This window comes from Melanostigma gelatinosum (genome assembly GCF_949748355.1).
Source record: "Melanostigma gelatinosum genome assembly, chromosome: 21".
Taxonomy (NCBI): Eukaryota; Metazoa; Chordata; class Actinopteri; order Perciformes; family Zoarcidae; genus Melanostigma; species Melanostigma gelatinosum.
The window spans coordinates 6,708,629-6,735,811 of NC_136654.1; the positions used below are offsets into that span (position 1 = coordinate 6,708,629).

A 27,183-nucleotide genomic window follows, 5' to 3' on the forward strand; every position below is an offset into this window, starting at 1 on the left:
TTATTTATCTGTACCCATTAGTGATGTAATGCTAGCTAAGTCCACTAACGGTACCGTTACACCTACAGTGTAATTCTAAATGTGGAATCAATGGATGCTATTTAAGGGTACGTTCAAGGCTTAACTAACTGTAGTGATTAAGTTACCGAGCTTTTTTTTCATCACAGCCAGACAGCTAGGTAGCTGGACATTATGCTGCACAACAACAAACAACAGTGTCCCCCCCCCCCCCCCCCCCCCCCAAGCACCAATCCCCTGTGTTTTGTTCTTATTTAGGCAGGAGCAGTGGGGACATGGCGGTGTATTTTGACCACCGCATCGAGGCCCCTGGCAGCAGTAATGTGCCCTCTCAGTTGACCTGGCACTCGGCTCTCCCTGTGCTGGCTGTGGCCTCAAGCAGCCCCACCACTGGAGGCAATGTAGACCTCTACCTGCAGCAGGTAAACTCTGGGCTTTTCCTGATGATCACTGACACAGAAAGAAGAAAAATAAACACTCTGTTATATCCGCTGATAGTGACTGTCTGTGGATATTCTAAATTACAGCATACCTGACAAAGTGTGTATACTTTATCCCTGTCCGTATGCAGGGGGAGTATGTGGATACCTGCCATTTAGAACGTCCTCACCAGCCCACCGTGCTGCGCTGGCATCCCATAAAGCCAGTGTTGGCACTGGGCTGGGAGAATGGAGAGGTAGTGCTGCTCACACACCCCTCCGGAGATCAAACAGTCCTTCCCAGCGCACATGCAGCCGGCATCACACTGCTGGAGTGGAGTAGCTCTGGCAGCCGCTTGGTAACTGGCGATCAGGTGAGTGTATTGCAGTGACTGTATACACAGACACTCTTGTACATATATATACTGTACATGTCTTATATGAACATACCTTCTGGGCCGGATACTGTGACCAGGGTCGGATTACCAACATTGGCATAAGTGGCACAGAGGGCCAAATGCAATCTGAAACCATTTAAACTTCCCATTTGTTCCTACAGAACCACATAAATACAGTGTAATTATTTAATGACAGACTGGAGCGCTGGCAGTCTGGAAGTTAGATGCTAGAGGGAGACTTCAAGGAAACCATCTTGTGAAGCATGAGTACAACAAACCTCTCACTTGCTGCATCTTCAGACCGGCCTCGCCTGGGGAGTAAGTAAACAGGATGCAATGCTCAGAGTTAGTTATTTATTCTTGCCAGTGAGATAATATTGAAAACATTGTGATGTCACTGGGTCTGAATGCCGCATGCTGATAGTAGAACCTTACTTATGTTACAGCGATGTGGCAATGCTAGCCCGGGCCTCAGTTAGTGGAGATGAGAGTGCCCTGGACATGTTCAGTTGGAAGGGAGCACCTCTCAAGATGGGCCCACAGGAGGGCGTCGCATTCTACGTCAGCACCGCAGACGGTGAGAGTTTTGTTGTTGTTGTCCTCGTTACGCGCAGCATTTTAAGTACATTTGCTGTCGTGAAGCAGTATTACACCACCGTGAGTGTGTTTACTGAAAGCCGCGTTGTGTCGCTCATGACTTTTACAATCTCGTACCTTGTGTATAGGTAAGGTCCACAGCGTGGATGAGCTTTGTAAGACGAGCACACTTCTCAGTGTGGAGGGCGCAGTCAAGAAGCTGCTCTATCTGGAGAAACGAGAGGTGCTCGCTGTGATCACGGAGACCCTGATGTTGTCACAGTACACTCTTGGACCTGAGGGAGGAGCCCAGGAATTTATGAAGGTACACAAAAATCATCAGAGATTTTAAAAAAAAATGTTTTTCTTAAGGTCAGTTTCTTTTGTGAACATGTTTTTTTTTTTTCCGATAGGTGAAGTTGAGCAGCAAGACCGGGCAGAACGTAGACATTTTCTGGACAGCGAACGGCCTCCTTATCACAGCAACGGGGGAGCAGGTCATCAGGTCAGTGTACACACACTGTTTGTTGCACACATACCTAACATTCCAATTGTGAACTTGAACATCTGTCATTGTTTTTAGGCTGTGGGACCTGGACGGAGACGAGAACTATGTTTTGTCCCTCAACGAGACTCTGGGGTTTGAGAGAGGAGAGATGATCAACTGTGTTGCATATTGTGAAGCAAAAGGTAACAGCTACATTTTCATCGCTTTTGTGCGAACAGTATAAAGTGCTGTTAAACCTAATTGTTTTTGTATTATTGTTTTTGGCCACCCCCAGAAATCTTGGCAGCTGGCACCAGCCAAGGCCGCATAGCGATGTGGAAGATGGTGGTGCAGCCAGGCGGCGTCAGAGGTGATACCAAGGCCCAGTGGAAGCTGCAGACACCCACAGAAATAGAAGGAAATGTCATTCAGCTGCAGGTACTGTCTGGACGAGCATTTTTCACCAAATGTGACATCAGCACATCAAAATAAATATGTTATTCCGCTGGGAAAGTTCACTCAGGCCTTCCATTTCAGTGGGGCACCAGCCTGAATCTGCTGGCGGCCAACAATTCCAACACAGTGCGGATTCTGTGTGAGCATGTGATGTCGGCCCATTTCGGCCAGCAGGTGGCAGCGGTGCAGCTCACCCCGACCCAGCTCAGCATCACTCTGTTCACCACAGGAGTGAACCTCGCTCTGCAGTCTGACATGCACATCAAGGGAGTGTGTGCTACTAAGGTAAGTCTCTGTACTTGAAGAGGCCAGTGTGTAGCATGTGCGGGGCTCTATTGGCAGAAATGGAATAGAATATCATAACACAAGTATGTTTTCTTCAGTGCATAATCACCTATATTTCTGCATCAACCCAGAACTGATAAACCAAACACCGGCTCCAGTTAGGGCCTTTTGTGTTTTTGCGTTAGCCACCGTAGCTTAAAGTTTCACAATCTGTAACCTCACCCCTCCATGCAACACAACGGACCTTTAAGAAAAGACAACGACCGCCTCTACAAAGGTTTTCTCATGAAGACAAGTAAACATTGAAATAGAAATCATTGTAACTGGATGTGTGTCGTCACAACAACAGGATTCAGTGACAGTCTGGAGCGGCAAGCAGGTCACGGTGTACGAGCTCTCAGGGACAGTTCTCCGCAATACAGGTACGAGACTGAAGCCGCCTGAACTGACCAAACGACATGTTCTAGATGTGACACTGCACCGATTCCCGTGTACTTCATCCACTGCCTTAATTTGTAAACTTGTGCTTTTCTCCTTTATTTTTCGGAACTCTCTTTTTCCACCTCCCCTCTTGCTGATTGCCCAGGATCGTTTCCTTCTGACTCCCATGTCGTAGCCGTGCATTGGGAGAACCTCTACACTGTGGAACCTAACAGGGTTCAGATTCGTACGCCACAGGTCTGTTGTGCCACCCTGGGACCTACTGTCCAATATTCACTAAACACAGAGAAGGAACACAAATGTTTGAGCGTGCATTTTATAAACACAAACCTGGTGTTGTTGTTTTACTGCTGAATTTGAATTTCCTTTTTAATGAGCGTAAACACACAGGCAAGCGCTGTTTGTCATTATAAATTGGTTCATTGTTGAGTCATATTTTTTCCTCTCTTCTTTAGGGCACCGTGAAGCAACTGCTGACCTTTTCCAAGGCCGAGGGCAATCCTGTACTCCTCAGTGTGTGTCAGTCTTACCTGGTGGTAGGCACAGACACGGCACACATCAGAGTATTTGACCTCTCCAGAAGGTATATAATGTTCATGAGCATGTTGGTATCACTCTGCTCTGGTATCCTTCAATGAAAAAGTTGTAAAAAGAAAGCCTGTTAACTTCCACGTATTTAAAATTTCTGTTCATTGACTACTTCTATGATCCAACTGTCTTTACAGAGATGCCAAAGCTCACTGCAGTGCTAAGAACCTGGCCGAGCAGATTGCTAATCTGGGAGCTCTGAAGTCCGTCAAATGTAACGCCAGCGGCAGCCAAGTCAGCATCCTCATCTCTCAGGTGAATGGCCAACAAACAGTCACCCTTTCCTTCATATGTGTCTATAATGTGACTATTTCATGTGAAATATTTCTTCTTAACTGAACAGTTTAAAACTCTCCCGTTTAGGTTAATGGGCGTCCGGATCACAAAGTGTACTTTTATGACGTTGAAATGGACACTGTGACCCACTTTGACTTCTTCGTCGGCAGACCGTCCAGTGGTATCTCACAGCCGGACGAAAGCGAAAGGTAGCTGATGTTGCTTTTGTCTGTATTTGGATTCTTCCCGCGTCGCGTTTCCTCCTCCCGGTTGTCTAACACTGTACCTGACTGCTCTGTGTCCCAGGCAGCAGTTTCAGGGGACCGAGCTCAGCGGCCGCTGCCCTGTATCTCACTTCTGGGATGAGAGCGAACCTCGTCTTCTCGTTTGCGAGACTGTGCCGATCGGTTCTGAATCCTCATCGACCAGTTTCTTGGAAACGGTAAAGATAGTCCTGTGCAGCTTGCTTACGTTCGAGCATTCTTCGATGATTGATGATGATTTTAATGAAGTCAATTTCCAAGTTGTCTGACAGTGTCTCGCCTTCCTTCTGCTCAGACCGACGTGTCGGTAGTGACGCTCTTCTGTACGCAGGAGCATGGGCTCCTCCTACAGGACTGCTACCCTAAACCTTCAGGCCTGCAGGCGCTCCTCGCTCTGGATGTGCCCTACTATTATTTCAGCTGCAAGGTGAGGAACGAGAACTGTTCTGCTCGTGCGGTGTCTCTTCAGTGGATTGGGTTTAGTCCTTGTGTTATTGTTTGCACCATCACTCACGCTGTGTGTTTGGTCTCACGCACCCCAAGCTATTATTTCGGAGGGGGCGTGTCTTTCGACCAGAAGAAGTAAGTGTCTGTCCCTTGCAGTCTGTTCAGAAAGCTTCCGTATTCTTGACTCCCAACAGCTGTGGTTTGTGTATGCTTTGTGCTGCATTTATGCCAAAATTTAAGTACCGGCTCTCCAATGCACGATCAGCAGCACAAGTGCATCCCTGGAAAGTCTAGATGTCACTATGCTGTGTCCAGTTCCCATCCACCGTGTCTTGGTGAATAGATTTGTTCTGTGATGCTTTGTTGTTCTTTGTTTTCCCCATTTTGCAATTTAAAATAGTTTTACTCATAAGGATCATACCTCACAACGTGCTACATTTATTTCCTGGCTTTGAATCGCTTTACCAAATCTTAACACCATGTTCCCCCCCCTGCTGCACCCTTCCTCAGCCTGGTGAGACAGATCCAGCAGAGATATCAGCAACTCCGCAGCAGACCCAGCCGTCGACGGGTTCGGGTCCGGGTCCTGCCCAGACCCCCCACATGGTGTCCAGGCGAGCTCTCAGGGACTTCGTGGGCCTGGAGAACTGTGAGAAGGCAACCCGCGACGCCATGCTCAACTTCAGCTTCTACCTGACCATCGGCGATATGGACGAAGCCTTCAAATCTATCAAGCTCATCAAGAGGTAAGGCCTCAGTACAGGTGGCAGCTCAATGTAGAGGAGACGTGCAGGAAGGCGTGCCCTTGTACGGCCGCTGTAACTACATCCCCCAGCAGCCCTTGCCACAGGGGCTTTAATTCAAAGGCTCAGCAAAGGCCACAGGGATAGCATTGTTGCTATACCTTGATTCCCTCTCTTTAAGTCTTGACAGGTTAACAAAGGCTTAACACTGCCTGTTTTGTGTTGTCTTATCTCTAACTTATTCAAACAAAGCGCACACTTGTCAGGTGGGTGAAAAAAATACCACAACACAGTATTTGTCTTTGGAAAAGCGTGCACATTTTAAATACCGTACGTGCCGAATTCCACGAGATATAAAACTAAACCCGGCAGTGTATCATATCGTGATGCTATGATCAAATCAGATCCACCGGAGAATAACTTTTATTTGATGATGTAAGAACATGAAATCGGATTTGAAGCACAGGACATGATTACGGACTTCTTTCTGTGTCTGTGCTTCGGGAAGGAACTCTTGAAATGTGTATATAGGCTTTGCGACTGTTTCTGTTACTGTGCGGGTGTGTTCGGAGGGGATGTACTTTTCTAAACACACTGACTTACACACACACACGCACGCACACACACACACACATTAGGTCTCTCTTGCCAGCTTGGTGCAAAAGGAGTGCCCTTTCCATTCTTGCAAACATTGAACCAGGTCAGTAAAAGGATGTACGTGTCTGTTCCTGTGTGTGTGTGTGTGTGTTGGGGAAACGTATGTGATTTCAGAACAGATTGGATATTATCTTTAGCAGAATACGTGATTCACGGCACTCGGTCTGAAATCTGCCGTAGTGTTGCTTTGGCGCGTACAAATATAACACAAATGGGAAAATAGCATAAAAACAAATAAATAAGAAAACAGCTTATCACACTGGCCGGATATTCCAGAGAGTTTAATAGGCACGATGACAGCTTTACTAAGTTCCTCATTGATGGCTATTTTTACTGCTGCTTCTCAGGTCAGCATTGTGTTCAATTCCCGCATATCTCCAGCCACAGGAATATGCATTTCCTGCGGCGTAAACCTGTCCCTTCTGGGACTTGTCTGTGTGGTGCAGATCTTTGAATTGACAAAGACTTCTCATACTTGAGTCAGAGACTGGCTGAGTCAAGCTTCTCCCATCGAATACACGGTGCTTTACTCAGCCTCATCTATGGAGGTTGTGAATCAAGTAGAAAAGCTGATTAACAATTCACTGAATCCAAAACGCATAAACTCTTACCATGAAAGTCCCTCTGCCTCCCAACGCAGCATGTCGGATAGGTTGGAATGTCTTTCTTCAGTCCAGACTGTGCTACTTCCTCTCATTCATGGTGTCCTTGACTTCAGGTGACACGCTGCAGGGTTATCGTGCTACATGAATGCAAGCCGACTCTTACTGTCTTTTTGCCACCGCAATTGCTGTTTAACAGCAGAAAGTCCCCTCTTTCCATCAGGGGCAAAAACACCCGAGGAAGTGTTCAGGAGTGAAGCCGCGACTGATGGATGGTGTTGTAGTCATGAGGTACATGTGACCCTCGTGCTCTCGGTTTATGCCATTTGTAAAAGGAAATGTCACTCAAAGCATCACAGTTCTTCACCGCTGTTAGTCTGTCATCCTTCTGAGAAGCTTTTCCCGTTCCCCCGACGCAAACATTAGAATTTGAATTGTACAAAATGTAGATATCTATATTTATCTTCACAGGTTTGGGGTCAGTCTTTCAATGACGGTATTGGAATTTGAAATGATTCTCCCAGTGCACTCAGATAAGAGTGTTGGTGTTCAATCGCGGTAACAGACAACACCTAAAGCAGTATACAGTATGAGCAGCACTTATACTGTACTGTGCTATAGCTGATGTGACCGTTCATATGGACTCGTAACAAATGCTGAGGGAGGTTCATTCTTGACCTTGCTCATTTACTGCTGGAGCCTTTTCCTGAGCTTTCAGTCATATCTCACTGCCCTCTTCGAGCGAATGTATATCATCCGCTTGTTATCATCTGACATAAGCTGTGTACATAGCGCTGTACTCAGGTCACATGATAACACTTGAGCAGATTAGTTGCCGAATAAGGCCGGGGCAGATGGTCAAAAGCTCCAGAAAGAAAGCTAGTAAGTGAACCTTGAGTAAACATCATCACAAACACAATTCTGTTGTTACAAATACGTGTTATATGTCATTTCTATGTTGTCCATTTGTCAGGTGTGGTGTTGGACACCGAAACAGCAGCAACAACAACAACAACCACCACTGTGTTTGAATATTTACCAATACATTTATTGACTTTATATGATATATTATTATTTTAATGTGCCCCTGTGTTTGACCCACTGATAGCCTGGAGTTATGACATGGTCACAATAATACTACTACTACTAATGAGAGCATTATCCGTTATACCAACACATTATATTACTTTGAGTATACAGTATGTACCACAAGCGGGCAGAGCTTTGTGTGGACGGCCTCGTGACAAATGTGTTTTTTAAATCTGCATCTCATTTCAAAATGCAGTTTACTTTGTTACCCAAAAAAAATCTAAATCACTCCCATTCATTAATTGGCAGTTATTTTGTGTTTTCTTCCATTCTTCAACCGTAAAAATATGAATGTGATAATGACGCATTCAGAGAGAGTAAGAATATTCCCTCATTTCCGTAGGTTCTTGTTTATTTGATCAAAATATCACCTCTCATTGTTTTAAATTGAAACATGCTCACTGATTTGGGAAAAGCCACTCAAGATGTTTGACTTCTGCTTTCACCTTGTTAGTTTACTTCCTTACTTGCAACATACATCATTAATAACAATATGTATTAAACCGGTAATTAGCTTTAAAAGGATGAAAACAAATATGAGGTATTCTGGCATTACATTTTCAACATCTTTCAATAATTTCCAATTTATAATTATGCAGGCGGCCATTTAATAAGTGCACATATAAGAAAACAGGTCAAGTTCCAGCTTGATTTTTCCATGAGCAGGTTGTTCCATTGAAGACGTTTCATATTTAGCCACAAATGAGCTCGCCCAAGCATGAATACAGTTTTAAATATGTTTGGAAGCTGAGGGTTGATTTATACATCAATTTAACTTCTGTGCCCTCAGAAGCATTATAATTCTGACATCATTGTTTATGGTGGGAGAAGTTGTGAAATATAGAGTTTTACAATTGCAGTACGTGTTAGTCCAGCTGCTGTAGAGCCACAGGGAACGCCCTCTTTTCTTGGAGGGTAAGCCGGACTAAAACATGTAAAGTTGAGAGCACAGCCTCGTCACTCTCGTCTATTGTTCCCTATTCGCTTGGGGTTATGAAGTAACGTGGCTCAACAGGGCGACTCCACGTAGTCGTTGTCCAGGCGTGGGTGGAAAGGCGAGGCCAGCGAGCGACTGATGATTATGACTCTCGGTGCGAGGCAGTCATCGCGGCGGTGTAGAATGTTCCAGATGAGCACGGCCGCAGCCGTGGTGGCCAGCAGGCAAGCAGCTATGTCCAAGTAGCAGGAGAAGGACAGGTGCGTGTAGGGCCCGATCCTGTAGAAGGTCACGAGTCCAATCAGCAGAACAAAACCTGCACAGGATCATCGAGAGAAAAAAAAAGGCTTCAGTCAGGGAAAACCCACTGCCATTCATTCATTCACTGAGCAACATCTTGTTTTACAGTCAGGTTCCAGTTAAATGTATTGAATGGCCAAAGAAAAGGAAATATTCTTCAGAACATGAATGTACTTTACTAATTTGAGTTTAGATCGTGTGTGTGGATGGTGAACCTAAAGTGTCTTTTTGCTCAAATGTAGATCCCTGTGGCCTTGTGTTTCAGCGTTCAGCGGGAGCTCTGTGTGGGGCCTTTGAATTTGGAAATCTGTTTCCTCCTCGGGAAGAACTTCTGAGATCAAAGTTCTCAATGGTTTAAAAATATCAGAGCATGCATATGTGTGCGGGAAAAGCCCTTTGAGGTGTTTTATCTCCTGACTTCTTTGATTCACTGTGAGTCACGCAATGAAGAACTCCTGTTTGCATGCGAAGGTAAAAAAAAAAAAGCCACGGCCTTCAATTCCACGCTGTTTCTTTGATCTGATACTTTGTTTTATCAGCGTTGTCTGTGGAAAGTGGAAAGGTATTCCCCCGTCTCCACAGCCCACACCTTTCCTCATTCTTTAGAAGTGTGTATGAAAGCCCACAACAATCAATTGCTGTAAGTACAACAAGAAAGGTGCACGTAAGGTCTGGAGCCATGATCCGATAGTTCAACAGTAAAACCTGCCCCGTCCACAGTGGTATAAATACAGGCACTAAAAATATTCACTGGAAACATGGACGTTGGTTCTTTAGGATATGAATCAGTCAGTTTCCTGGAAGAATCAGCGGCACCGGGGGGGCACTTGTATTTCTTTCTCTACGTCTACGGTGAGATGGCTGTCATTGTTTTTAAGTGAGGATGTGGATAATTGTCTCCGTATCATTGCGTGTCGACTCATATCAGAATGCAACTTGTTTGCTCGATCGGTTCGTGTTCAACCTGTTTGGCTCCTTATCCAAGAGAGTGAATAATCTCCCGTCCAGGCTCCAGCCAGGGTGCGCTGTGTGAACCTCTTTTTTTGGCAGAGACTTATCTCTCAGACTTCCTTCCCCTTCTTCCTCTTTCCATCCTTCCTTCCTTTCCTTCCTCTCCACACCCTAAGCTTTGGAGGTTGATATATTATTCGCTGGACATTTGACACGATCTGTCACAGAGAAAGTCTTATCTAAAGGCCAGGTCTTGGAAATTAATTTAGCTGGTTTGCTTTCCACCCAGATGGCCGTGTCTCGGTTCATTCTTAAAGGCACACATGCTTGATTCGAGCTATTAGGCTGCCTGGACGGCTTGCTCAAACCTTTATCACTCCCTTCATGGATCTCTTGAGCCACAGGTTTCTGGGAAAGGTTTGACTCCTTCCTGAGCCAGATTAAAAAAAGATCTGAAATGAGCCCCCACAGTTGCAATTCCTCAAAATCAAAAGAAATGATAATGTGCGCCTCAGAGGGAGAGAGGACCTGCGGCCATGACTTTTGACACGTTCGAGCTGTGTCCATTCAGAAAACACATTCCAGAGAGAAATGAACAATATGGGCTTTCAGCTTGGCCCTGCCAAAACCGCTGAGCGATCACTGAATGGAACTGGATATTGTTATTCCACAGTCTGCCTGCAATAGCTGAGAATTTTGGCACGTCTGAAAATGAAAACATTCCTGAGAAAGCGAGTGATTGGCAAAAATATCTCCATTCATTCAGAGCTGAAGCCCATTCACTGACTCTGTGCGGGAGGTCTGAAGAAGGAATGGGGTATTAATTACTGAATAGACTTAAAAATAAACTGTCTTCAGTTGGATATTTAGTAAAGGAACGACAACATTATTGTATTTTTTTTAAATCATTTCTTTCTTATTTAAGACGACTAACTAACTTGTATTGTTGATGAAGCCAAAATTACATAATTTTCCCTCATATTTTGCATTTATGTCATTTCTATCTGTTAAATGTATTAATTATACTCTTTTCCTGAGTGTTCTGTTTTTGGTGTGAAGCATCCCGCATGTCATCTCATGACTCAGCAGCTTTGTTGGCCAGATATGGTAAAAGAGAGTCAAATTGGAAGATGCCGTGTTTCCAGAGAGCATCGCTATTTTTAGACGTCAGGGAAATAGGTGTGTGCTGCTTCATAGACTTTGTCGCTATTGTTACTAACGCCAACATTTGCAGACAGTCTCATAGGTAGTCATCGGTCATATTATTATAACAGCTAAAAATGTTCACCACGCATGTTAGTGACAGTGGTTTATGTTTATTTTGCCATTGTCTTTGTTAATCAAGCTCTGGTGAGATCACTGGGCCCTGAGATTTGGCTACTGGGTGGGTCTCAATCCTCTTGCCAAGGTCTTCAGATAAAAGGCCTCATCCCTGAGCGCCGAAGACGCTGACGATAAAGAGGAGATTCTTTATTCGCCGCTGCTTTACGACATTTTGTAAACACAGACATAAAAGCCAGGCCAGCTTATCGAGACAGAGGCAATTCCCACCCTGCCGTCGTGTGTACCACAGGACGTTTCTCTCCATAAACACACAATCCCTCCTGCCAGTGCACACACAAACACACAGTCCCTGTTGAAACTGTCTTTCCCGTCCACATACCCCCTCCCCTCGTTTTCCTTCTTCAGCTCTGGGGTTTGCATAACAGGTAGTCACAGACATTTCCTCGTCCTGAGCAGGGATATCCTGGCGCCCGACAGTCGCTCCCTGGCTCGCTGCAGCTCTGGCCCGTGGACTCTGGGACGAGGACTAAATTTAGACCCAGACCCCCCCTTCATGCCGCTCTGCCATAAAGATACTAAGCGGCTGAGCGACCGCTGCACACAACACACTAACTCACCAGCCAGATCTTGATGTGGCACAGTGGGAAGGATGCGTGGGTACTGGGTGTGGAGGAGCATTAAAGTTATTTCCCATGCTTATTGATCCTGACGATGGCCCCCTCTCTGTTCTCTGGTTTCCTAGTTTCCCCCTTTATTTTCTCACTTTGTCTGTCTTTGTCAGTTGTTTTTATTTACTTCATTTATACTTCGTTCTCTGTGCACCGAAATCAAAAAACACTGCTGTCACATTTTACCCACATTATCCATTTTTACCGTGGATTTGGACTTGCATTACGTAAACATATTGTGTAGCAGCAATTTCCCAAAAACAAAATCCAAGTTTATTTTTTACTGAGTAAACAAAGCAAGAGGTGTGCCGCCTTTCGCGTTTGTCTGGAGCTTTTCACAGAGTCTTTCTGCAGTATTTGGCCCGAGAGCCCAATCTGTAGTGTGGGACAGTCAGCCAGTCTAGCTCCCCCTGTGATTGTATCCCCTCTCTTTGGCACTCTACCAGAACGCAGGTGAACCTTGCCCTGCAGCATCTGGATTTTTCCTCTTTCTTTGTGATGTTATGTGCACAGCTTGTTGGACAGAAGGATACTTAGCATTTACGTCAGACGAGGCTTGTTTTCCTGCTGATGCAAACGAGACGAGTTGCAGAAACTGCTGGTACTCACTGGCTAGCTGGAAGAGCGCAGCGATGGCCTCCTCCCACCACTGGGACTCCTGTGTGATGAAGGGCAGCTCCATCAGGCCGAGGAGGAAGATCAGCTGACCGGCAGTCAAGGCCACCGTAGCCATCAGGTTACATGCCCGCATCATGTCGAATTGCACTTGAGGGACCAGAAGAAGAGCGGTGTCATTATTCCTGCTCTGTGATCTGCATTAATTGGATCTGCATGATAAAGTTCGGTTCGGTCTTGATCTTATATACAGCATACATCTGTAGCATGGTGACATTGCGACGATTAAAGTTCTGTCTTGAATGAGGACGCAGGTCTTTGTCTGACGTTCGTAGGCAGCGCTGCCCATTGTGCTAAAGTTGGCCAGTGGACCTTCAGCGGTTCCCAAACTTTTTCTTGAATGGAAACTTCTCAATGGAGCTTCATTTAGTGAAGCAGCACAACACTGACTCTGCCTGAAAACTCATCCAGATAGTGTTGATACTCATGTCAGCAGCATTGCTTCCAATGGGGTTCTTCTTGTTGTACAGAATTGTTAATCTAGTGAGTTCAGTTTTTGGCTTTTGGGTTTTGACATGTAGTTCGTCATCTCTGGCCAATCAGAAGCTCCTGAAAATTGAATATATTTCTTTATTGACTCGCTGTCAATTAAGTCAGTTACATCTACGCTATACACCAATCAATGAATCAACAAGTCTGATGAGAAATAGATGAGACACTTTGTTAATATCTTTCTTTTTTTAGAACGCAGGCATAAATATCATCACATTTTAATTCAAAACTAGCGTAAAAACTTACGTCTGACCGTGCTGCGTGATTCTTGGTAGCCTGCATAGTCAGAGCCCCATCCCAGGCCTTCGCACTGCCTCTGTGTCCCCTGCCCCCGTCTCCCAGCCTGCAGATCCTCGCGTCCCCTTTCCCCACCCGCGGGACACATCCTCCACAGTCCCACGCTCCTCTTGCGTCCGTCCTCCAGGGCCTGCAGGACCCAGCTGGGGGTGAAGGCTGCGACGTTATTAAGGACCAGGGACAGCAGGGCCACTGCCACCGCTGCCGCCACCAGCCTCTGCACGGCCATGCGGCGCCGGACGCCCGCCACCTCTCCCCCTCCCTCGTGTTCCCCCAACGACCCCTGATCCTCGGCAGTGTCCTGCCCGCTTCCCTGCCTCTCCTCTGGGGCAGTAGCACCAGCGGTGCTCTGGGCCCCCGGGCTCCTCTCCACCTCCTCCGCCACCACCACCACCACCACCTCCTCCTCCTCCAGCTGTCCCAGCTCACACAGAGGTGGAATTGCCAAGAGTGTTGTCTTGAGGCTTAGCTAACGAACATCTCCATTCATCCTCATTCAGGACTGGATCCTCAGCCCTCCTCCTCAGACAGCACTGCGGGTACGCTGGGATTAATCCAACTGGCACCGCGGTCCATTCCACTGGCTCCGGCTGGCTGCAGCTTGACTCTTAGATCTTGCGCCTTGCTTTATTTTCTCCCTTTCTACTTTGTCGTCTCCTTTTCCGTCTACAGTGCGCTGCTTACTGCACTGGTCTGACTTCAGTGTGTGCAGCTGGATTCTGTGTGTAGGCAGTCGATTTTTTTTTCTTTCTCCAGCACTTCACATTGCCTTCGGAAGAGTACAAATGCAAAAAAAGGATCGATTCTAACAGTGTTGCTCGGAGCTGACTGGCTTTACTGGGTCTCTCAACTAGAAAATCCCACAATGCCTGACTGGAACCAGAAGTCCTTTAACCCACCTCCGTTGGCTTCTTTCTGTCTTTCCCTCTCTCTCTCTCTCTCTCGCTCTCTCCCTCGCTCACTGATTCTCTGCAAATCCTTCAGGTCAGAGTTGAAATTTGGGGGAGTTGCTGTTCGTCATAATCCGAGACATCAGTTCGCAACTGTAGCAAGCTTTAAACAGACAGTTCCCTCCTTCATGATCACTTTAGAGTGTGTGTGTGTGTGTGTGTGTGTGTGTGTGTGTGTGTGTGTGTGTGTGTGTGTGTGTATGTCGGTGTGTTTGTGTGAGAGAATGTCCCAAAGACCCCCTCCTAGACGTCACTGTTGTGTATTCTTTTGTCTGGAGCCCAGGGGGCGTTCGCTAAAGTCCTGTCTCTCGTGTGCAACAAACATATTGGCCGGCGCAGTCAGCCAGCAACAGGATGTGTTTCCTGAGAGGAAAAGAGGAAAAGAGGATGGGAAGAGGGGACAAATGTGGACCTATTCCTTCTCTTGTCTTTCCTTTTTCTGTCTCTCTAGATCTTGCCGCCCTGTGTGCGGCTAGCTCTAGCAGTCCAAGTGTCTCACATTTCATTTTCAGGGTTGGTTTTTCTGTGACCATATAGAGACCGATTTTTGCACAGTTACATGTTGCTCCATTCCCTCCATTTCACAGCAGGGCCCCTAAAGATTTGGGGTATTTCCTGTTGCCTAACTTTAATAAACAGCCCACATCTGTATCAGCTAAAGCAAGGAGGAGGGAGGCGGACGCAAATAGAGACCAGATGGCTGTGGAATCTTAAATTTGGAATAGACGCAAAAGCAGCGGGGGTCGAGGGGCTGATTTACGTCAGCAAGACAAAAAGGAAAGACAGAGGTAGAACAGCACGCCTCTCGCTTTGTGTTGAAGTCCGGCACACATTCCTGTCTCTCTGTGCTTATAGCAGTGTTTGTGTGCATATCTATTATGGACATTTCTTGTGATCCTGATGCTCCAGTACTAGAGGTCTGTCCAGTGAGAACAAAGGGTATATACATATTTTAGACAGCTGTGTCACTATATTTACATGCACACTGAGGGTGTATGACTCCAAATAAACTGTAAATAACTGTGTTTTCACACTTGAATAATAACATACCAATGCAGTGGGAACACATTACCCTTGCAAACAAGCCGTTTCTCTTCTCTCCGTAGTAAAGCGGTATGGGAAAACATGGCACGGATGTGTGTGAAAACACGCCAGCTGGATGTGGCACGCGTGTGCCTTGGGAATATGGGAAATGCCAGGGCAGCAAAAGCACTGAAGGAGGCGGAGCTTGAGCCCGAGCCAGAAGCCCGAGTGGCTATGTTGGCCATTCAGCTCGGCATGCTGGTAAGATATTCAAGTAGAGTGTAAATCAGGCTTATGGATTGGCTCGTGCCCATTTTTCTCCGCCCAAACCTTTCATTCTTCTTTGTTTGGCCATAATGTATTCTTTCATTTTGCATTGCAGCTTTCAAAATTTTAAATATGTCGGATAAAGACATGAAATGTTTATTTAGTCATGTACTATTCTTTCTTTTATCCAGCCACGCTTTCTGTTATCCTTTTTACAACATACGTTCAAAAACAGAAAGAAAAAGGGACAAGATAGACAATGCAATAGAGATCATAAAATCCATCCAAAGGATATTTGTTCTCTTCATAAAACCCCCCAAAGCTGTCGTCTAACGTAATGCCACATCCTTTTGGCTACAAATGATATGTCCTCTTTTTTTTTTTAGGTCGAAGCAGTGCACCACACAAAGACCACGGGACTTTCCGAACCTGAAAAGCATTTCATCTTTCCATCGTCTTTTCCTGTCCTCCAATAGGAAGATGCAGAAAAGTTGTACAAGCGCTGTCAACGCTATGACCTGCTGAACTATTTCTACCAGGCGTCTGGCCAATGGCAGCAAGCTTTGGAAACAGCAGAGAGCCACGATCGCATCCACCTGCGCACCACCTATTACAACTACGCCAAATACCTGGAGTCCATGGGCGACAAGACCCTGGCCATCGCGTAGTAAGACAGAACATCTGTTGTTGTTTCATGTCAAAGATAACGTCGTTTTTCATTTTAGTCGTCAAGTATTACAAAGCGTGATTGTTGTTACAGTTATGAGAAATCGGACACACACAGGGTCGAAGTGCCCAGAATGCTCCAGGATGACACATCGTCTCTAGAGATCTACGTCAACAAAATGAAAGACAAGTAAGTCCAGAGCTTAAATACGCCGGTAAATACGTCATCACCCGAAGAGCACGTCACATTGTCACACAATACGCTGAGTTACATTTCAACATCAGTGCTATCATCGTATCTGTCTAGGAACATCTATAAGTGGTGGGCCCAGTACCTGGAGAGCCAGTCAGACATGGATTCAGCGCTGCGCTTCTATGAATGTGCTCAAGATTTCCTCTCTCTGGTTCGAGTCCACTGCTACATGGGGAACATTCAGAAGGTGACTCAGTTTCTATTACGGGTGTAACATGTATCATATTTTATTGGAAAAAAATGACATTGTATATTCTATAAAATAGGAGCTTTGTTGATTGTAATATTGATATAGTGAGCTGTCTATAAATGTGAGAATGTATTTGTTTGCTATACCAGGCATCCGAGATAGCCAATGACACAGGTGACAGGGCAGCGTCGTACCACTTGGCTCGACACTATGAGGGCCATGATGATATCAAACAGGCCGTCCACTTCTACACACGAGCCCAGGCCTACAACAACGCCATACGACTCTGTAAGGTAAAGCTCTGTGTACCTTTCCGCCCGTTCTTAGTTCGAGATCTCTGTGAATACCCAAAGTGCAGATATCTATGAATCAAGACTTTTCAGTGGCAGAAATGCTGCACATTCTATATTTTGTTGTGTGGTCGTTCACTGTTGTTGCTGCGCTTTAGTCTTTCTCTCGGCGGGTTGTTGACGTGTGTGTGTGTCGTGTCCTAACAGGAGACGGGTCTGGACGACCAGCTGATGAACCTGGCTCTGCTCAGTAACGCAGAGGACATGATGGAGGCTGCCTGCTACTACGAGGAGAAAGGCACCCACATGGACCGAGCTGTCGCACTCTATCACAAGGTCCCTCACAAATGCATGCTTTTTCTGAATGACTTTAGGCTATGTTCAGGTTGATGCACTAAATCTTAGTACTTTGACAGTTTATTCATTTGTTTGCTGATTTCTCCGCTGTAGGCTGGTTACGTCTCCAAAGCTCTGGAGTTGGCCTTTGCCACCCAGGAGTTCTCTGCGCTTCAATTGATCGCCGAGGATCTGAACGAGCACTCTGACCCAGCCCTCCTGGCACGCTGCTCCGACTTCTTCATCACACATTCCCAGTACGATAAGGCGGTGGAGTTACTGGTAGCAGCCAAGAAGGTGACTGTTTGTGGCACAACGTCACCCAATACGTGGAAATTTCAGTTCTTAAGCGCGTACTTATATGTATCACTTTGTCTATGTACGCGAACAAAGTACCATGAAGCCCTGGAGTTGTGCGTGGCCCAGAGCTTGACCATCACAGAGGAGCTGGCAGAGAGAATGGTTGTAACTGATTCAAAAGACTTGTCCGAAGAGGCCCGAAAGGAGCTGCTGGAGAGGATAGCGGACTGCTGCATGCGTCAGGGCAATTACCACCTGGCCACCAAGAAATACACACAGGCGGGCAACAAGCTGAAGGTAATACTGTGGTGTGTAGTAAACACTACATATCTTCTCTGCACGCTTAGGACATCTTACATCTGTGTGAGAAGACAATCTGCATCTGGTCATGATGTCATGTGACCTGAGCAATACATAAACAAATACATGCATGTTAATATGCAACGTTAAACCTCGATGTTTGAATGTTGTTGTTTTTTTAAAACAGGCCATGAGGGCACTCCTCAAGTCTGGCGACACAGAGAAAATCGTCTTCTTCGCCAGTGTTTGTCGTCAGAAGGAGCTTTTCATCATGGCCGCCAACTACCTCCAGTCTCTGGACTGGCGCAAAAATCCAGAGATCTTGAAGACAATCATTGGTTTCTACACTAAAGGGAGGGTACCAGACCTGCTGGCTGGCTTCTATGAAGCCTGTGCACAGGTAGAGCAATACTGCATACAACATATTCTGCCATTTCATGATGTTTATTCCTGGTACTTATTGGTCTGGTTATCAATTTGGAAGAAATCTGTTAAATTTAGAGCCGTGGTCTTATGGCATCCGTTCTGTAGAATAAATGTTACCTCACGAAAATGAATTATTAAGTTTCAAGTTTTTTTTCAAATAACAATGTTTGCCATTGTTTAGGTGGAGATTGATGATTACCAGAACTATGAAAAAGCTCTAGATGCTTTGACTGAGGCTTTCAAGTGCCTCTCCAAATCAAAGGACTCTTCAACTGGACAACAGGAAGTGAGACTAGCTGACCTGCAGCATAGAGTTACGCTGATCAAGAAGTTTGTCCACGCTCGCCAGTAAGAATATAACTCGTATCTGTTCTCTTTTGTATCTTGATGAGCAACTCTTTTTTTTTTTTTTGTCTTCCAAAACAGACATTTCCCTGTGGGAGGGTTTGTTGATTATCTGACTGTGAGCTTCTGTCTGCAGGTTGTACACGGAGGATGCTGCTGAGGCCGTGCGGTTATGTGAATCCTTGCTGGAGGAGCCGGAGTTGGACCCTGCTGTCAGGATTGGAGATGCATTTGGTTTTCTGGTGGAGCACCACTGTCAGCAAGGCAACTTCCAAGAGGTGACTATCAGCTGCTTCTTCTTTTAATTAATTGAAATGACGCTTGAGTGTAGGGGAATATCTGCATTCTGCCAAAGACAGTTTTACATGTCAAATCATATTGATTGTAAGTTGATGTCGGCTCTCCTTTCCATCTGTCTTCTGCAGGCCTACCGTAAGCTGGAGGAGCTCCAGAAGCTTCTGCCATCACAGAACGTCAGGTACTATATCAGCCAGGCCAGCCTCGAGTCCCTGGAAAAAGAAATGGGTGTACCCATGAAGCGTGGCGACAGCAGGCACAGTGTGAAGGAGGAGGATGAAGTGGAGGAGGACTTAACAGTATCCTAAGTCTCCCTGAGGAGTTTATCTTTATTTTGTTCTGTAACAACAACAACAACAAAAGGTGATTTTGAATGCAGATCTTCTGTTCTACTTTCCATCCTGGATTAAAGTTACTGCAGAATTGATGAAAACAGATTATCGCCTTTGAGCTGAATTGTACATCTACGTTAGGCTCTGAATGTGCTGTTTGTCATAGATGGTGTCAAAATTTGTAAACTTTGTAAAGTATTTTTCAGCTATTTTTGATAACTTGTGAGTCTACTTCACACGTGTGAATTAATATGTTTTACATCACAATTCATTGTTCCTCTACAGTAAAAAGTTACTGTAATAAAACATTTTTCTCATTCAATTGCACTCTATGGCCTGAAAGGTTTTATATCAGTCGTATTCATACGTTTGTATTGAACTCTAATCGACCATGCAGATTGGTGAAGCTGGCACATTCTGACTTGTCATAGCAGGAAAAGCACAGGTGTTACAAATAACACTAACGATGGCTCCTTTTATTCTTCACACCTGTGCTTTTCCTAAAGTGACAAGTCAAATGTCTGCCGTTAAAAAAAGGCTCACTGATCAGTTTTTATAAGTCCTCCTAGCATGTATGCATGTCACTGCCAGGTCAGACAATCAATGCTCATTATTTAAACATCACATGAAGTCATCGTTACTACTGGTGTCATGATGATTTAGTGACATATTGGCCACTTGGCGTTTTTCAAATTGTAGCCACGAGATGGCGCTGCTGTCAATGCTATTTACCATCATCCGGCCTCTGAAGCCATAAATGGTTTTGGCTCAAACTTGAGAGGCTGAAACAGTAAAATCATAAAAGCAATAAGTTAATGTATCTGTTAGATGTTCCCATGAAGTTAATTTTTTTGTGATGCAACGGGGGGGAAGCATTTCTATTTCGTTGACGTTTCTACCGTGGCAGTTGTGGTGCTATTCCTTGATTAAAATAAAGTTTGAAAAAATAAAAAATAACCTGTGTCCACAACTTTTTATTGTGTGTGTGTGTTGACGAGCCGTGGATACAGTGTGTGCGTTACTTTAAGCATCCGTTGACAGTGAATAAATGGACACAAACCACAAGACTCCAAATGCACTTGAGGAGCGACTTCAAGCTCGGATCGAAGAAAATGTGAGTAAATGACTGGTCAGCGTTTATATGCTGGGTTATCACTTCTAAAAGGTTAGTTGGCTTGTGAAGTAGGCTTCGTGGTGGAAATGAACAAAGGCCACAGACTCACAGGTGAGTATCTTGACGTTAATTGTCCTTTAGATGCGTCGCGAGCTACAATGGAGCCAACATGGGAGAGCCTGAACGTGGATAATGTGCCTTTGTCATGTCATTGTAGAAAGCTGTTTCTGTTCACCTCACTGTAGTTGCAGCTGCGTGGCAAAAATGAACGCCTTTTCACCAAAGTGGGCTACCTGGAGAGCAGACTGGGCCACCTGGCCATGCTCCAACACAGATTTGTCCTGCAGGCTGGTCCGGAGTGAAGAGGAAAAACTCAAGGTAGAGTTCATGAGCTGTGTGAAGCATTTATGAACGACAAGTTCAATGCGTCCGTCTGAACTTTCAGATATCTAAGGAGCTCGTGGGGGACAAAATCCAGACCAACAAGATGAGAGAGCGGCTTGAAGAAGAGACGCTTGACCTGAAAAACAAGGTGAGGGTTCTTTGCTGGTGAAATGGATCCTTTATTTCACCAGTGAAACTTTCGGACACAAAGATTTAATAATCCTAAAAGGGTTTGGGGGGGAAAGCGTTTCCTCTGGGTTAAAATGAACGGTGAGCTGGACAGAGTACGGGTCCTGATCAGCCGCATGTCACGCAACAGGGTCAAGGTGAGGCGGGTGTGTTAATTCATCTTCAACACGATAGGAACGGGCACAGGGGACTTTCAGTTCCTGGTTTGATTCCCGAGTTAAGTTCAAGTCTGTAGTTCCTGGTATTTTTGGGGCTTTTTGTTGTGGTTGCCCACACCAAAATCAAAGTGTCGTCATTGTTGAAACCACTCAGTTTATCATGTTAGTCCCATCTCGGTTATCCAAAGAAATGAAATGCGTTTCAGCTCCAACATAAGCAGAACATGTTAAAAAACAAACAAATGTAAATTATAATTTGTCTTGTGAGGATCATGTTTCTCAAAGAGTTCATCCAACTACGATTGCAACATGATTACTGTACTGTTAGGTAAGCAAGACTAGTGTTCCCCACATCATTTCCCATATTATATTACAGTAAGGTGATTTTATTCTGTTAATTATCCTTTTATTAATTCTATGCTATCCCGTATTACAGGGGACTTTTGGTTGGGTTCAGGCGGAACGCCGCCAGAGCTGCGGCTACAGCTAAACTCTGCGTAAATTAAGGACGCTGCTGTTTTGTGTGCCGGTGTTTTGTCTACGGCCTTTGCTCAACTCACGGCTTTGGCCTACGGGATTCGTGTACTTTGACCGGCGCTGTGTCGCCTACAGAGTCTGACGCTGCTGTTATCAGCACTGCGCCCTGTCTTGTGCTGGTGTTAGCAGCACCCTTGTTTTAATGAAAACCACCTCTTTTTAGCCTGAGCCATTCACTTCGTGTATTCGGATCAACGGATGTGAAGGCCTTTAGTGTGTATAGATTGGGTTACTGATCAGCCAATCCGAGCTATTGTTGTTTTCCCTTTTGCTTATTTTTTCCTTTTGTTTGATTTTGTTTTATTTCCTTTCCTGAGAACCAGAGCCTTTTTATAATTGTGTTCTTTGTCTCTGTAGGAGCTGCTAAGCCAAGGTGGTGGGGTTGGTGCTTCCAGGTGGTGGTGTCGTTTGGTGTGCCCCGGGTTGAGACCCTCACGTGTGTGTGTGTGCGTGTGTGTGTGTGTGTGTGTGTGTGTGTGTGTGTGTGTGTGTGTGTGTGTGTGTGTGTGTGTGTGTGTGTGTGTGTGAGTGTTGTGTACACGGGTGATCGGGGTGCCTCCTCTTTCGGGGTCCTCACCTGCACTGGTCCACCTCGCCACTGGTAAGCCGCAGTCCTCTTTTTAAAGGTACAACGGCTCTTTTAGGATTTCGTGTATAAACTAACGGTGCATTTTTAGTAGAATAAAGCTTATTTTGTATTGGAACCACGTCTGATGCTCATTTGTATAATGAACCTGAGTGTCTTTTGAAACCTGATACTGTGTGGGGGAAAGTGAATCTTTAGGTGCAACTCCTAGGGTGGCGTTGTTGTGCTCTCTAAAACAGTTCGTCCGCCTCTCGCCACAACCATATTTATAAAACACGTTTTCTTTTAACTGCTAAAACCGTTTCTTCTTGGGTTGAACTACATCTTTCATTTGAAATATTATACTTGCCATTGTTTCCGTTTGTTTTCATTATATGTTAAATGTTTATTCCAATTGTATAACATTGTGTATACAGCTTGAGGATCTGGCAGCTTTGGACAAAGAGCCAACACACGTTTTATGGGCGTCAGTAAACTTGGTTCGTATGCTCTCACGTAGCTACTTGGAAACCAAGATGAGATCAAAGACATGCTGGAGAAAATGAAGAACAGCTACGAGGAGCAGCGGAAGAAACTGGAGGAGGAAGTGTGAGGGCAGGTTTGTCACAAGCTTGATTACGGTGAAACATCATTATCTTTCCATTTCCAGTCGTCAAACAGCCAAACCCGTCTCAGGAAGTACGGCCCAGTGTTCATCCCCCACACATCTGCTCTGTGGTCCCTTCTTTGATTTTCTTTGTTCTAAACCGTGGCTTCATTGGCTTTATTTGCTGTGTCTGTGATGTGGTCTCTTTGCATCGCCCCTGTGATGTGGCTGTCTGTGGATTTTGGTCGCTACTCTCTTATTGTTGAGCCTGTGTTTGGTTATCAGGGTGGCAATGGGTAAAGAGAACAAGAGAGCCATCCGGAGTCGCCAGCAGGAACTATCTGAGCAGAGTGCGGTGAGCATTTAAACATCCCATGCTGATTTACAGAGCATCCTAAAATGATTATAGATTATTATCTCCTTTGAATTCCTGTTTTTTACTTGGTGGAAATGTTTCAAATCATGTCGGTCATATTTCTATCCAAGGCCCTGATGTGCTCTCAGAGCCAAGTGAAGGAGGTAGAAGAAGAGAACTCAAAGTTGCAGCTTCAACTCAAAGAGCTGAATGAGGAATACCGTGCAAGGCTCGTGTGCTATTTACGGGACTTAGCCGTAAGTTGCAGTGCTCGCACACATGTCTACAAAGTAGTGCGGCGCAATGTCTTAACACATCTGCACGCCTCTCGTTTAAGAGTACGTCGATGGACTTGGAGAAGGTAAAAGCCCTTCAGAGAATTCTAAGATGAGGGCACACGTGGATGGCATGCTCCAGGATGTTCGTTCATCCTACAGGGTCAGGGAGGAACAGCTCGCCCATGCTGCTCGCTCATATAAGAGACTTCAGAAGGTCACCAAGACCAGTCATGCTCTTCTTATTGCGTACAGGTGAGACTTCATGTGTGCTTTGCTGTTTGTGCAGACATGAAGAAAGCAAATGCCCAGCTAATCCATCATGAGTAACTGGCTGCATCGATACGCTGTGATCTTTAGGGTTCAGAGGGACCAGGTCTTAGCCCAAATGGGGTGCGGTCTTGACCCCGGACCCCCCCGAAGCTAGCTTCAGCCAGGAGCCCACTGAGCTCAGAGGTGAACCTGAGAAGGAGCTCCATCACCTCCGCCAGGACAAGGAGAGGCTGGAGTGTCAGCTGCAGGCGGCCAGGAAGCAGGTAGCACAAAAGAGAGGTGGCTGCTTTGAAGGGACCTGCTTTTGTTTTGTCTGGTGTATTTCTGTATTTGATCTGTGGGGATTCTTCTTTGTGGCCATTCTTTCCTTACAAAGCCAAACGGCGTGTGTTTTGTGGTGGTGAACTGTTAAAAAAAAAAAAAAAAAAAAAAAAAGACATCAAAGTGTGTCGTATGACAACAAAAAGCTTTACTGCTGCAGAGGTGGACTGCAGAACTGATGGATGGGTTGATTTACATCGTACCTGTGTGGTTGTCAGGATGACTGCTGCAGCAGTAAATATTTATTTAATGTGTTACTTCCAGTAAAACCAGAAGTTGTTGTTTTTACATTTATTTTATTGTGTACACAAACGAGATGTATCGTGTTATTTACTGAGCTTTAGATGTGCTGGTATTTGATTCTGTTTATTTCTGATATTTGTTCCTTTGGGGCATTTCTTTAGAGAATTGAATTGAATGAAAGCCGGACCTTGTTTGTCCTTCAAGTCTTCATTTGTATTGCTTCATTGTTTTACATACTTTTATGCGGATTCAGGACCTTCGGCCTGACTTTGCCGTTGCAGGTGGCTGTCCTCGAAATGCCTGTTCAGAATGTAAGCCGTCAGGAGTGAGTGTCATTCTTCCATTTTACCAAATGACAAATGGGGTCAGCTGTGGATTGTGTTATGAAAAATGTATCATTATCAGGCCGGCATGTGAGGAATCCTGGTCAGACACGAGGAAACAGCTGAGGGAGATCGCAGACTCAACACTGGTAAACAAAACCTTAACCTTTGGATTATCAAATTACATCCCTCACACAGAGACCATTCAATTGTATAACCTCACTTAAAAACGAATTATTGTCTTCGATGAAGATGATTTGATTTCCTTTCTTCAAAAAAGGCGGGCTTTGAGAAGGAGCGCGCCCTTCTCCTAACCAGGGCAACCGTCGCAGGTGTGGGAGTTGCAGGACCATGTTGACAATCACCTGGGCAGGTCAGGAAGTCACTGGATTTGTGAGTCATCGATTGGTCACTTTCTAAATGGCGTTACATTGAGCTTTACCACTGCCTGCAGGTATAAAGAGGAGAGCTCACGTCTCTGCAGACTGCATGGAATACAGGAGGCTGGGCGCTCCCAGAGTGCACAGTCTTCACTCCATTAAGAACAATGTCCACAAAATCTAAACCCGTCATATATTGCAAGTTAGTATCAAATTGCACCGTTTTTATGTTAAACATACTTTAAATTCTAAAAATGAAACAGGAAAATGTAATTTTAAACATTCATTTAAGTGAAATCTTACATGTACGCTGGTTTCAGTCACATTTCTTTTAAAGTGGATACTTATTTTAAACAATTTGATTTGACCAGAGGACATAATGTATGTATGGTGCGCATTCACACCATCACTAGGTGGTGCTGCTCATACTGGTGCTTTTCTCCATGAAAGGCCCCCCCCCCCCCCCCCCCCCAAAGAAATCCGGCCTTGAGAAAAAAATGCCTGGAATGTTTGTAAAGCTTATGTCAATTTCACGAGCTCGGGAGAAGAAAGCGTGGTGACAATGAGGGGTCACCCTGGTGAGAATAATGTCATTACATGTTACCCAGACACATGCACACCCGTGAATACTTTCCCCTTCAATGCCGCGCTGGGAACTGTGGCGCAAACAAGACAGGCTTTTTTTCTAGAATGAGGGTTCATATTTATAACCTCCGTTGGTGTGAATAGTCATCTATTCCCCTTTAATTAAATCCCTTTAACAGTGAAAGGGTCTACATTTTTTTTCTGGTGTTTCGGTAGCTGACTTTCCTGCCATATCTCCATAGCTGGCATAACTTAAACATTGAGACATTCTTTCTGGAAAAAAAATACTTTAAAAGTTGAAAGGTTCGATTTAAAAAAAACAAAAAAAACGCAGTAAGATTTATGTCAAGTTTAATGTTGAAAAATATAACGTGGAGCTGAAATACTTGGGGCGGTGATGGGAAAAGGCATACGCATGTCACCCCAATCCCCTTTTCAGGGGGCATGCCAGCCCTGGGGCGGGAGGGAGCTCGGGTGTGAAAGTTTGAGAGGAATGGGAAGTGGGATTTTGTGAGTAATGCATTACACTCCCAGGGCCCTGGGAAAAGGGGTGGGGGGTGTTCAGCTTGGGTCTGTGCCAACATAGTCACTGTGCCAAAGCACTGGGTGCTGGGGGGACCACTCCTCTCACCGGCAGATCTGTGGGAAAATTTAAACCAGGTTGTTCTTCGCTGCTTCGCCAACAAAGACGGAGAGATGATGTGCCTGCAGAAGCTGCCGCAAACGTGTGTAAATCAAGTTGACACCGCGTAAACGACAAGTAGGAGATAAATAGTAGAAACTGTCACATTGTAAATGCATTGAGTGGAGGTTGAAGCATGTTGCACCACAGCTGGTCCCCGAGGCAAAGTGCCAAGTCTTCTTCCCAACTTGGGGCATTTGGGAAATTGTTTTTTAGACTGTAAACAACTTTTTATTGACCACTGTGTGGCCACTATGATGATGCAAAAACCTGATCACTGCAATGATTAGATACGATTCAATTGGTCTAGAAACATAAAACAGCGACGCAGGTATTGTTTTTACCGTGTGTGTGTGTGTGTGATCATGGCAAACACACATCATGCAGAAATTACCTTTGCGTCAAATTGACTCTTTTCTGACTGTCTTATAAAAACTCAGCATTTTAAGCGTCACAAAGATGCTTTTCATGTCAGGATTTTTGCATTGCATTCTGTAATGTTGTTCAGGTGTTGCCTCTAAAGAGCCGTCCTCCATGACACCATCTCAACCACTGCAATGCTCCGAAACTGTTTCATAACATCTTCTATTGGCAACAAAAAGAAAGACGCGGTTAAAACTGGAATTGTCTAATTGTCTTTTATGTCCTTTTAGTTTTACCAAAAATGGATGACTCTTTTTGTAATGTGAAATAAAATAACTGACTTTTTAAAATTCTAACTTAAGTGTTTCGTTATTCATTGAGGAATTGAAAACCTTAACCTACACAACACAGTGTTGGTCTTGTCTGATAACATAGTCGCTGAGCTGTTAAGGAGAAATGGTGCGGGATATTTGTACATTTTGGGAACCACGTGAAACCACCAACA

General features: G+C 45.1%; 3 protein-coding genes across 3 annotated transcripts; 2 read left to right on the forward strand and 1 right to left on the reverse strand.

Moving 5' to 3' along the window:
* Positions 1–293: 293 nt before the first annotated feature.
* ift140 (intraflagellar transport 140 homolog (Chlamydomonas)) lies at positions 294–20,149 on the forward strand (the record flags this gene model as incomplete). Its single annotated transcript, XM_079293760.1, has 30 exons — positions 294–440; positions 590–811; positions 1,032–1,153; positions 1,282–1,412; positions 1,561–1,736; positions 1,825–1,916; positions 1,995–2,101; positions 2,194–2,336; positions 2,436–2,639; positions 2,989–3,061; positions 3,226–3,317; positions 3,536–3,663; positions 3,806–3,923; positions 4,032–4,153; positions 4,251–4,386; positions 4,503–4,634; positions 4,751–4,789; positions 5,165–5,400; positions 15,406–15,583; positions 16,066–16,256; positions 16,350–16,445; positions 16,563–16,695; positions 16,848–16,991; positions 17,196–17,324; positions 17,439–17,621; positions 17,718–17,921; positions 18,112–18,324; positions 18,532–18,698; positions 18,832–18,973; positions 19,121–20,149. The coding sequence occupies 30 exons, from the start codon at positions 294–296 to the stop codon at positions 19,298–19,300; spliced, it is 4,380 nt and encodes a 1,459-aa protein (XP_079149886.1). The 3' UTR covers positions 19,301–20,149.
* On the reverse strand, positions 8,180–13,578 carry tmem204 (transmembrane protein 204; the record flags this gene model as incomplete). The annotated part of the gene is made up of 3 exons (XM_079293207.1): positions 8,180–8,998; positions 12,495–12,650; positions 13,299–13,578. 3 exons carry the CDS (start codon positions 13,576–13,578, stop codon positions 8,754–8,756), a joined length of 681 nt encoding a protein of 226 aa, XP_079149333.1. The 3' UTR covers positions 8,180–8,753.
* Positions 20,150–20,372: 223 nt separating the features above from the next.
* ccdc78 (coiled-coil domain containing 78) lies at positions 20,373–25,210 on the forward strand (the record flags this gene model as incomplete). Its single annotated transcript, XM_079294023.1, is given in 17 exon segments — positions 20,373–20,438; positions 20,684–20,758; positions 20,760–20,816; positions 20,884–20,970; positions 21,068–21,148; positions 22,709–22,787; positions 22,790–22,880; positions 23,164–23,233; positions 23,365–23,490; positions 23,573–23,763; positions 23,869–23,920; positions 23,922–24,044; positions 24,627–24,670; positions 24,751–24,817; positions 24,949–24,995; positions 24,997–25,041; positions 25,123–25,210. Coding segments are annotated over 17 exon segments (1,389 nt in total).
* Between the last annotated feature and the right edge of the window lie 1,973 nt (positions 25,211–27,183).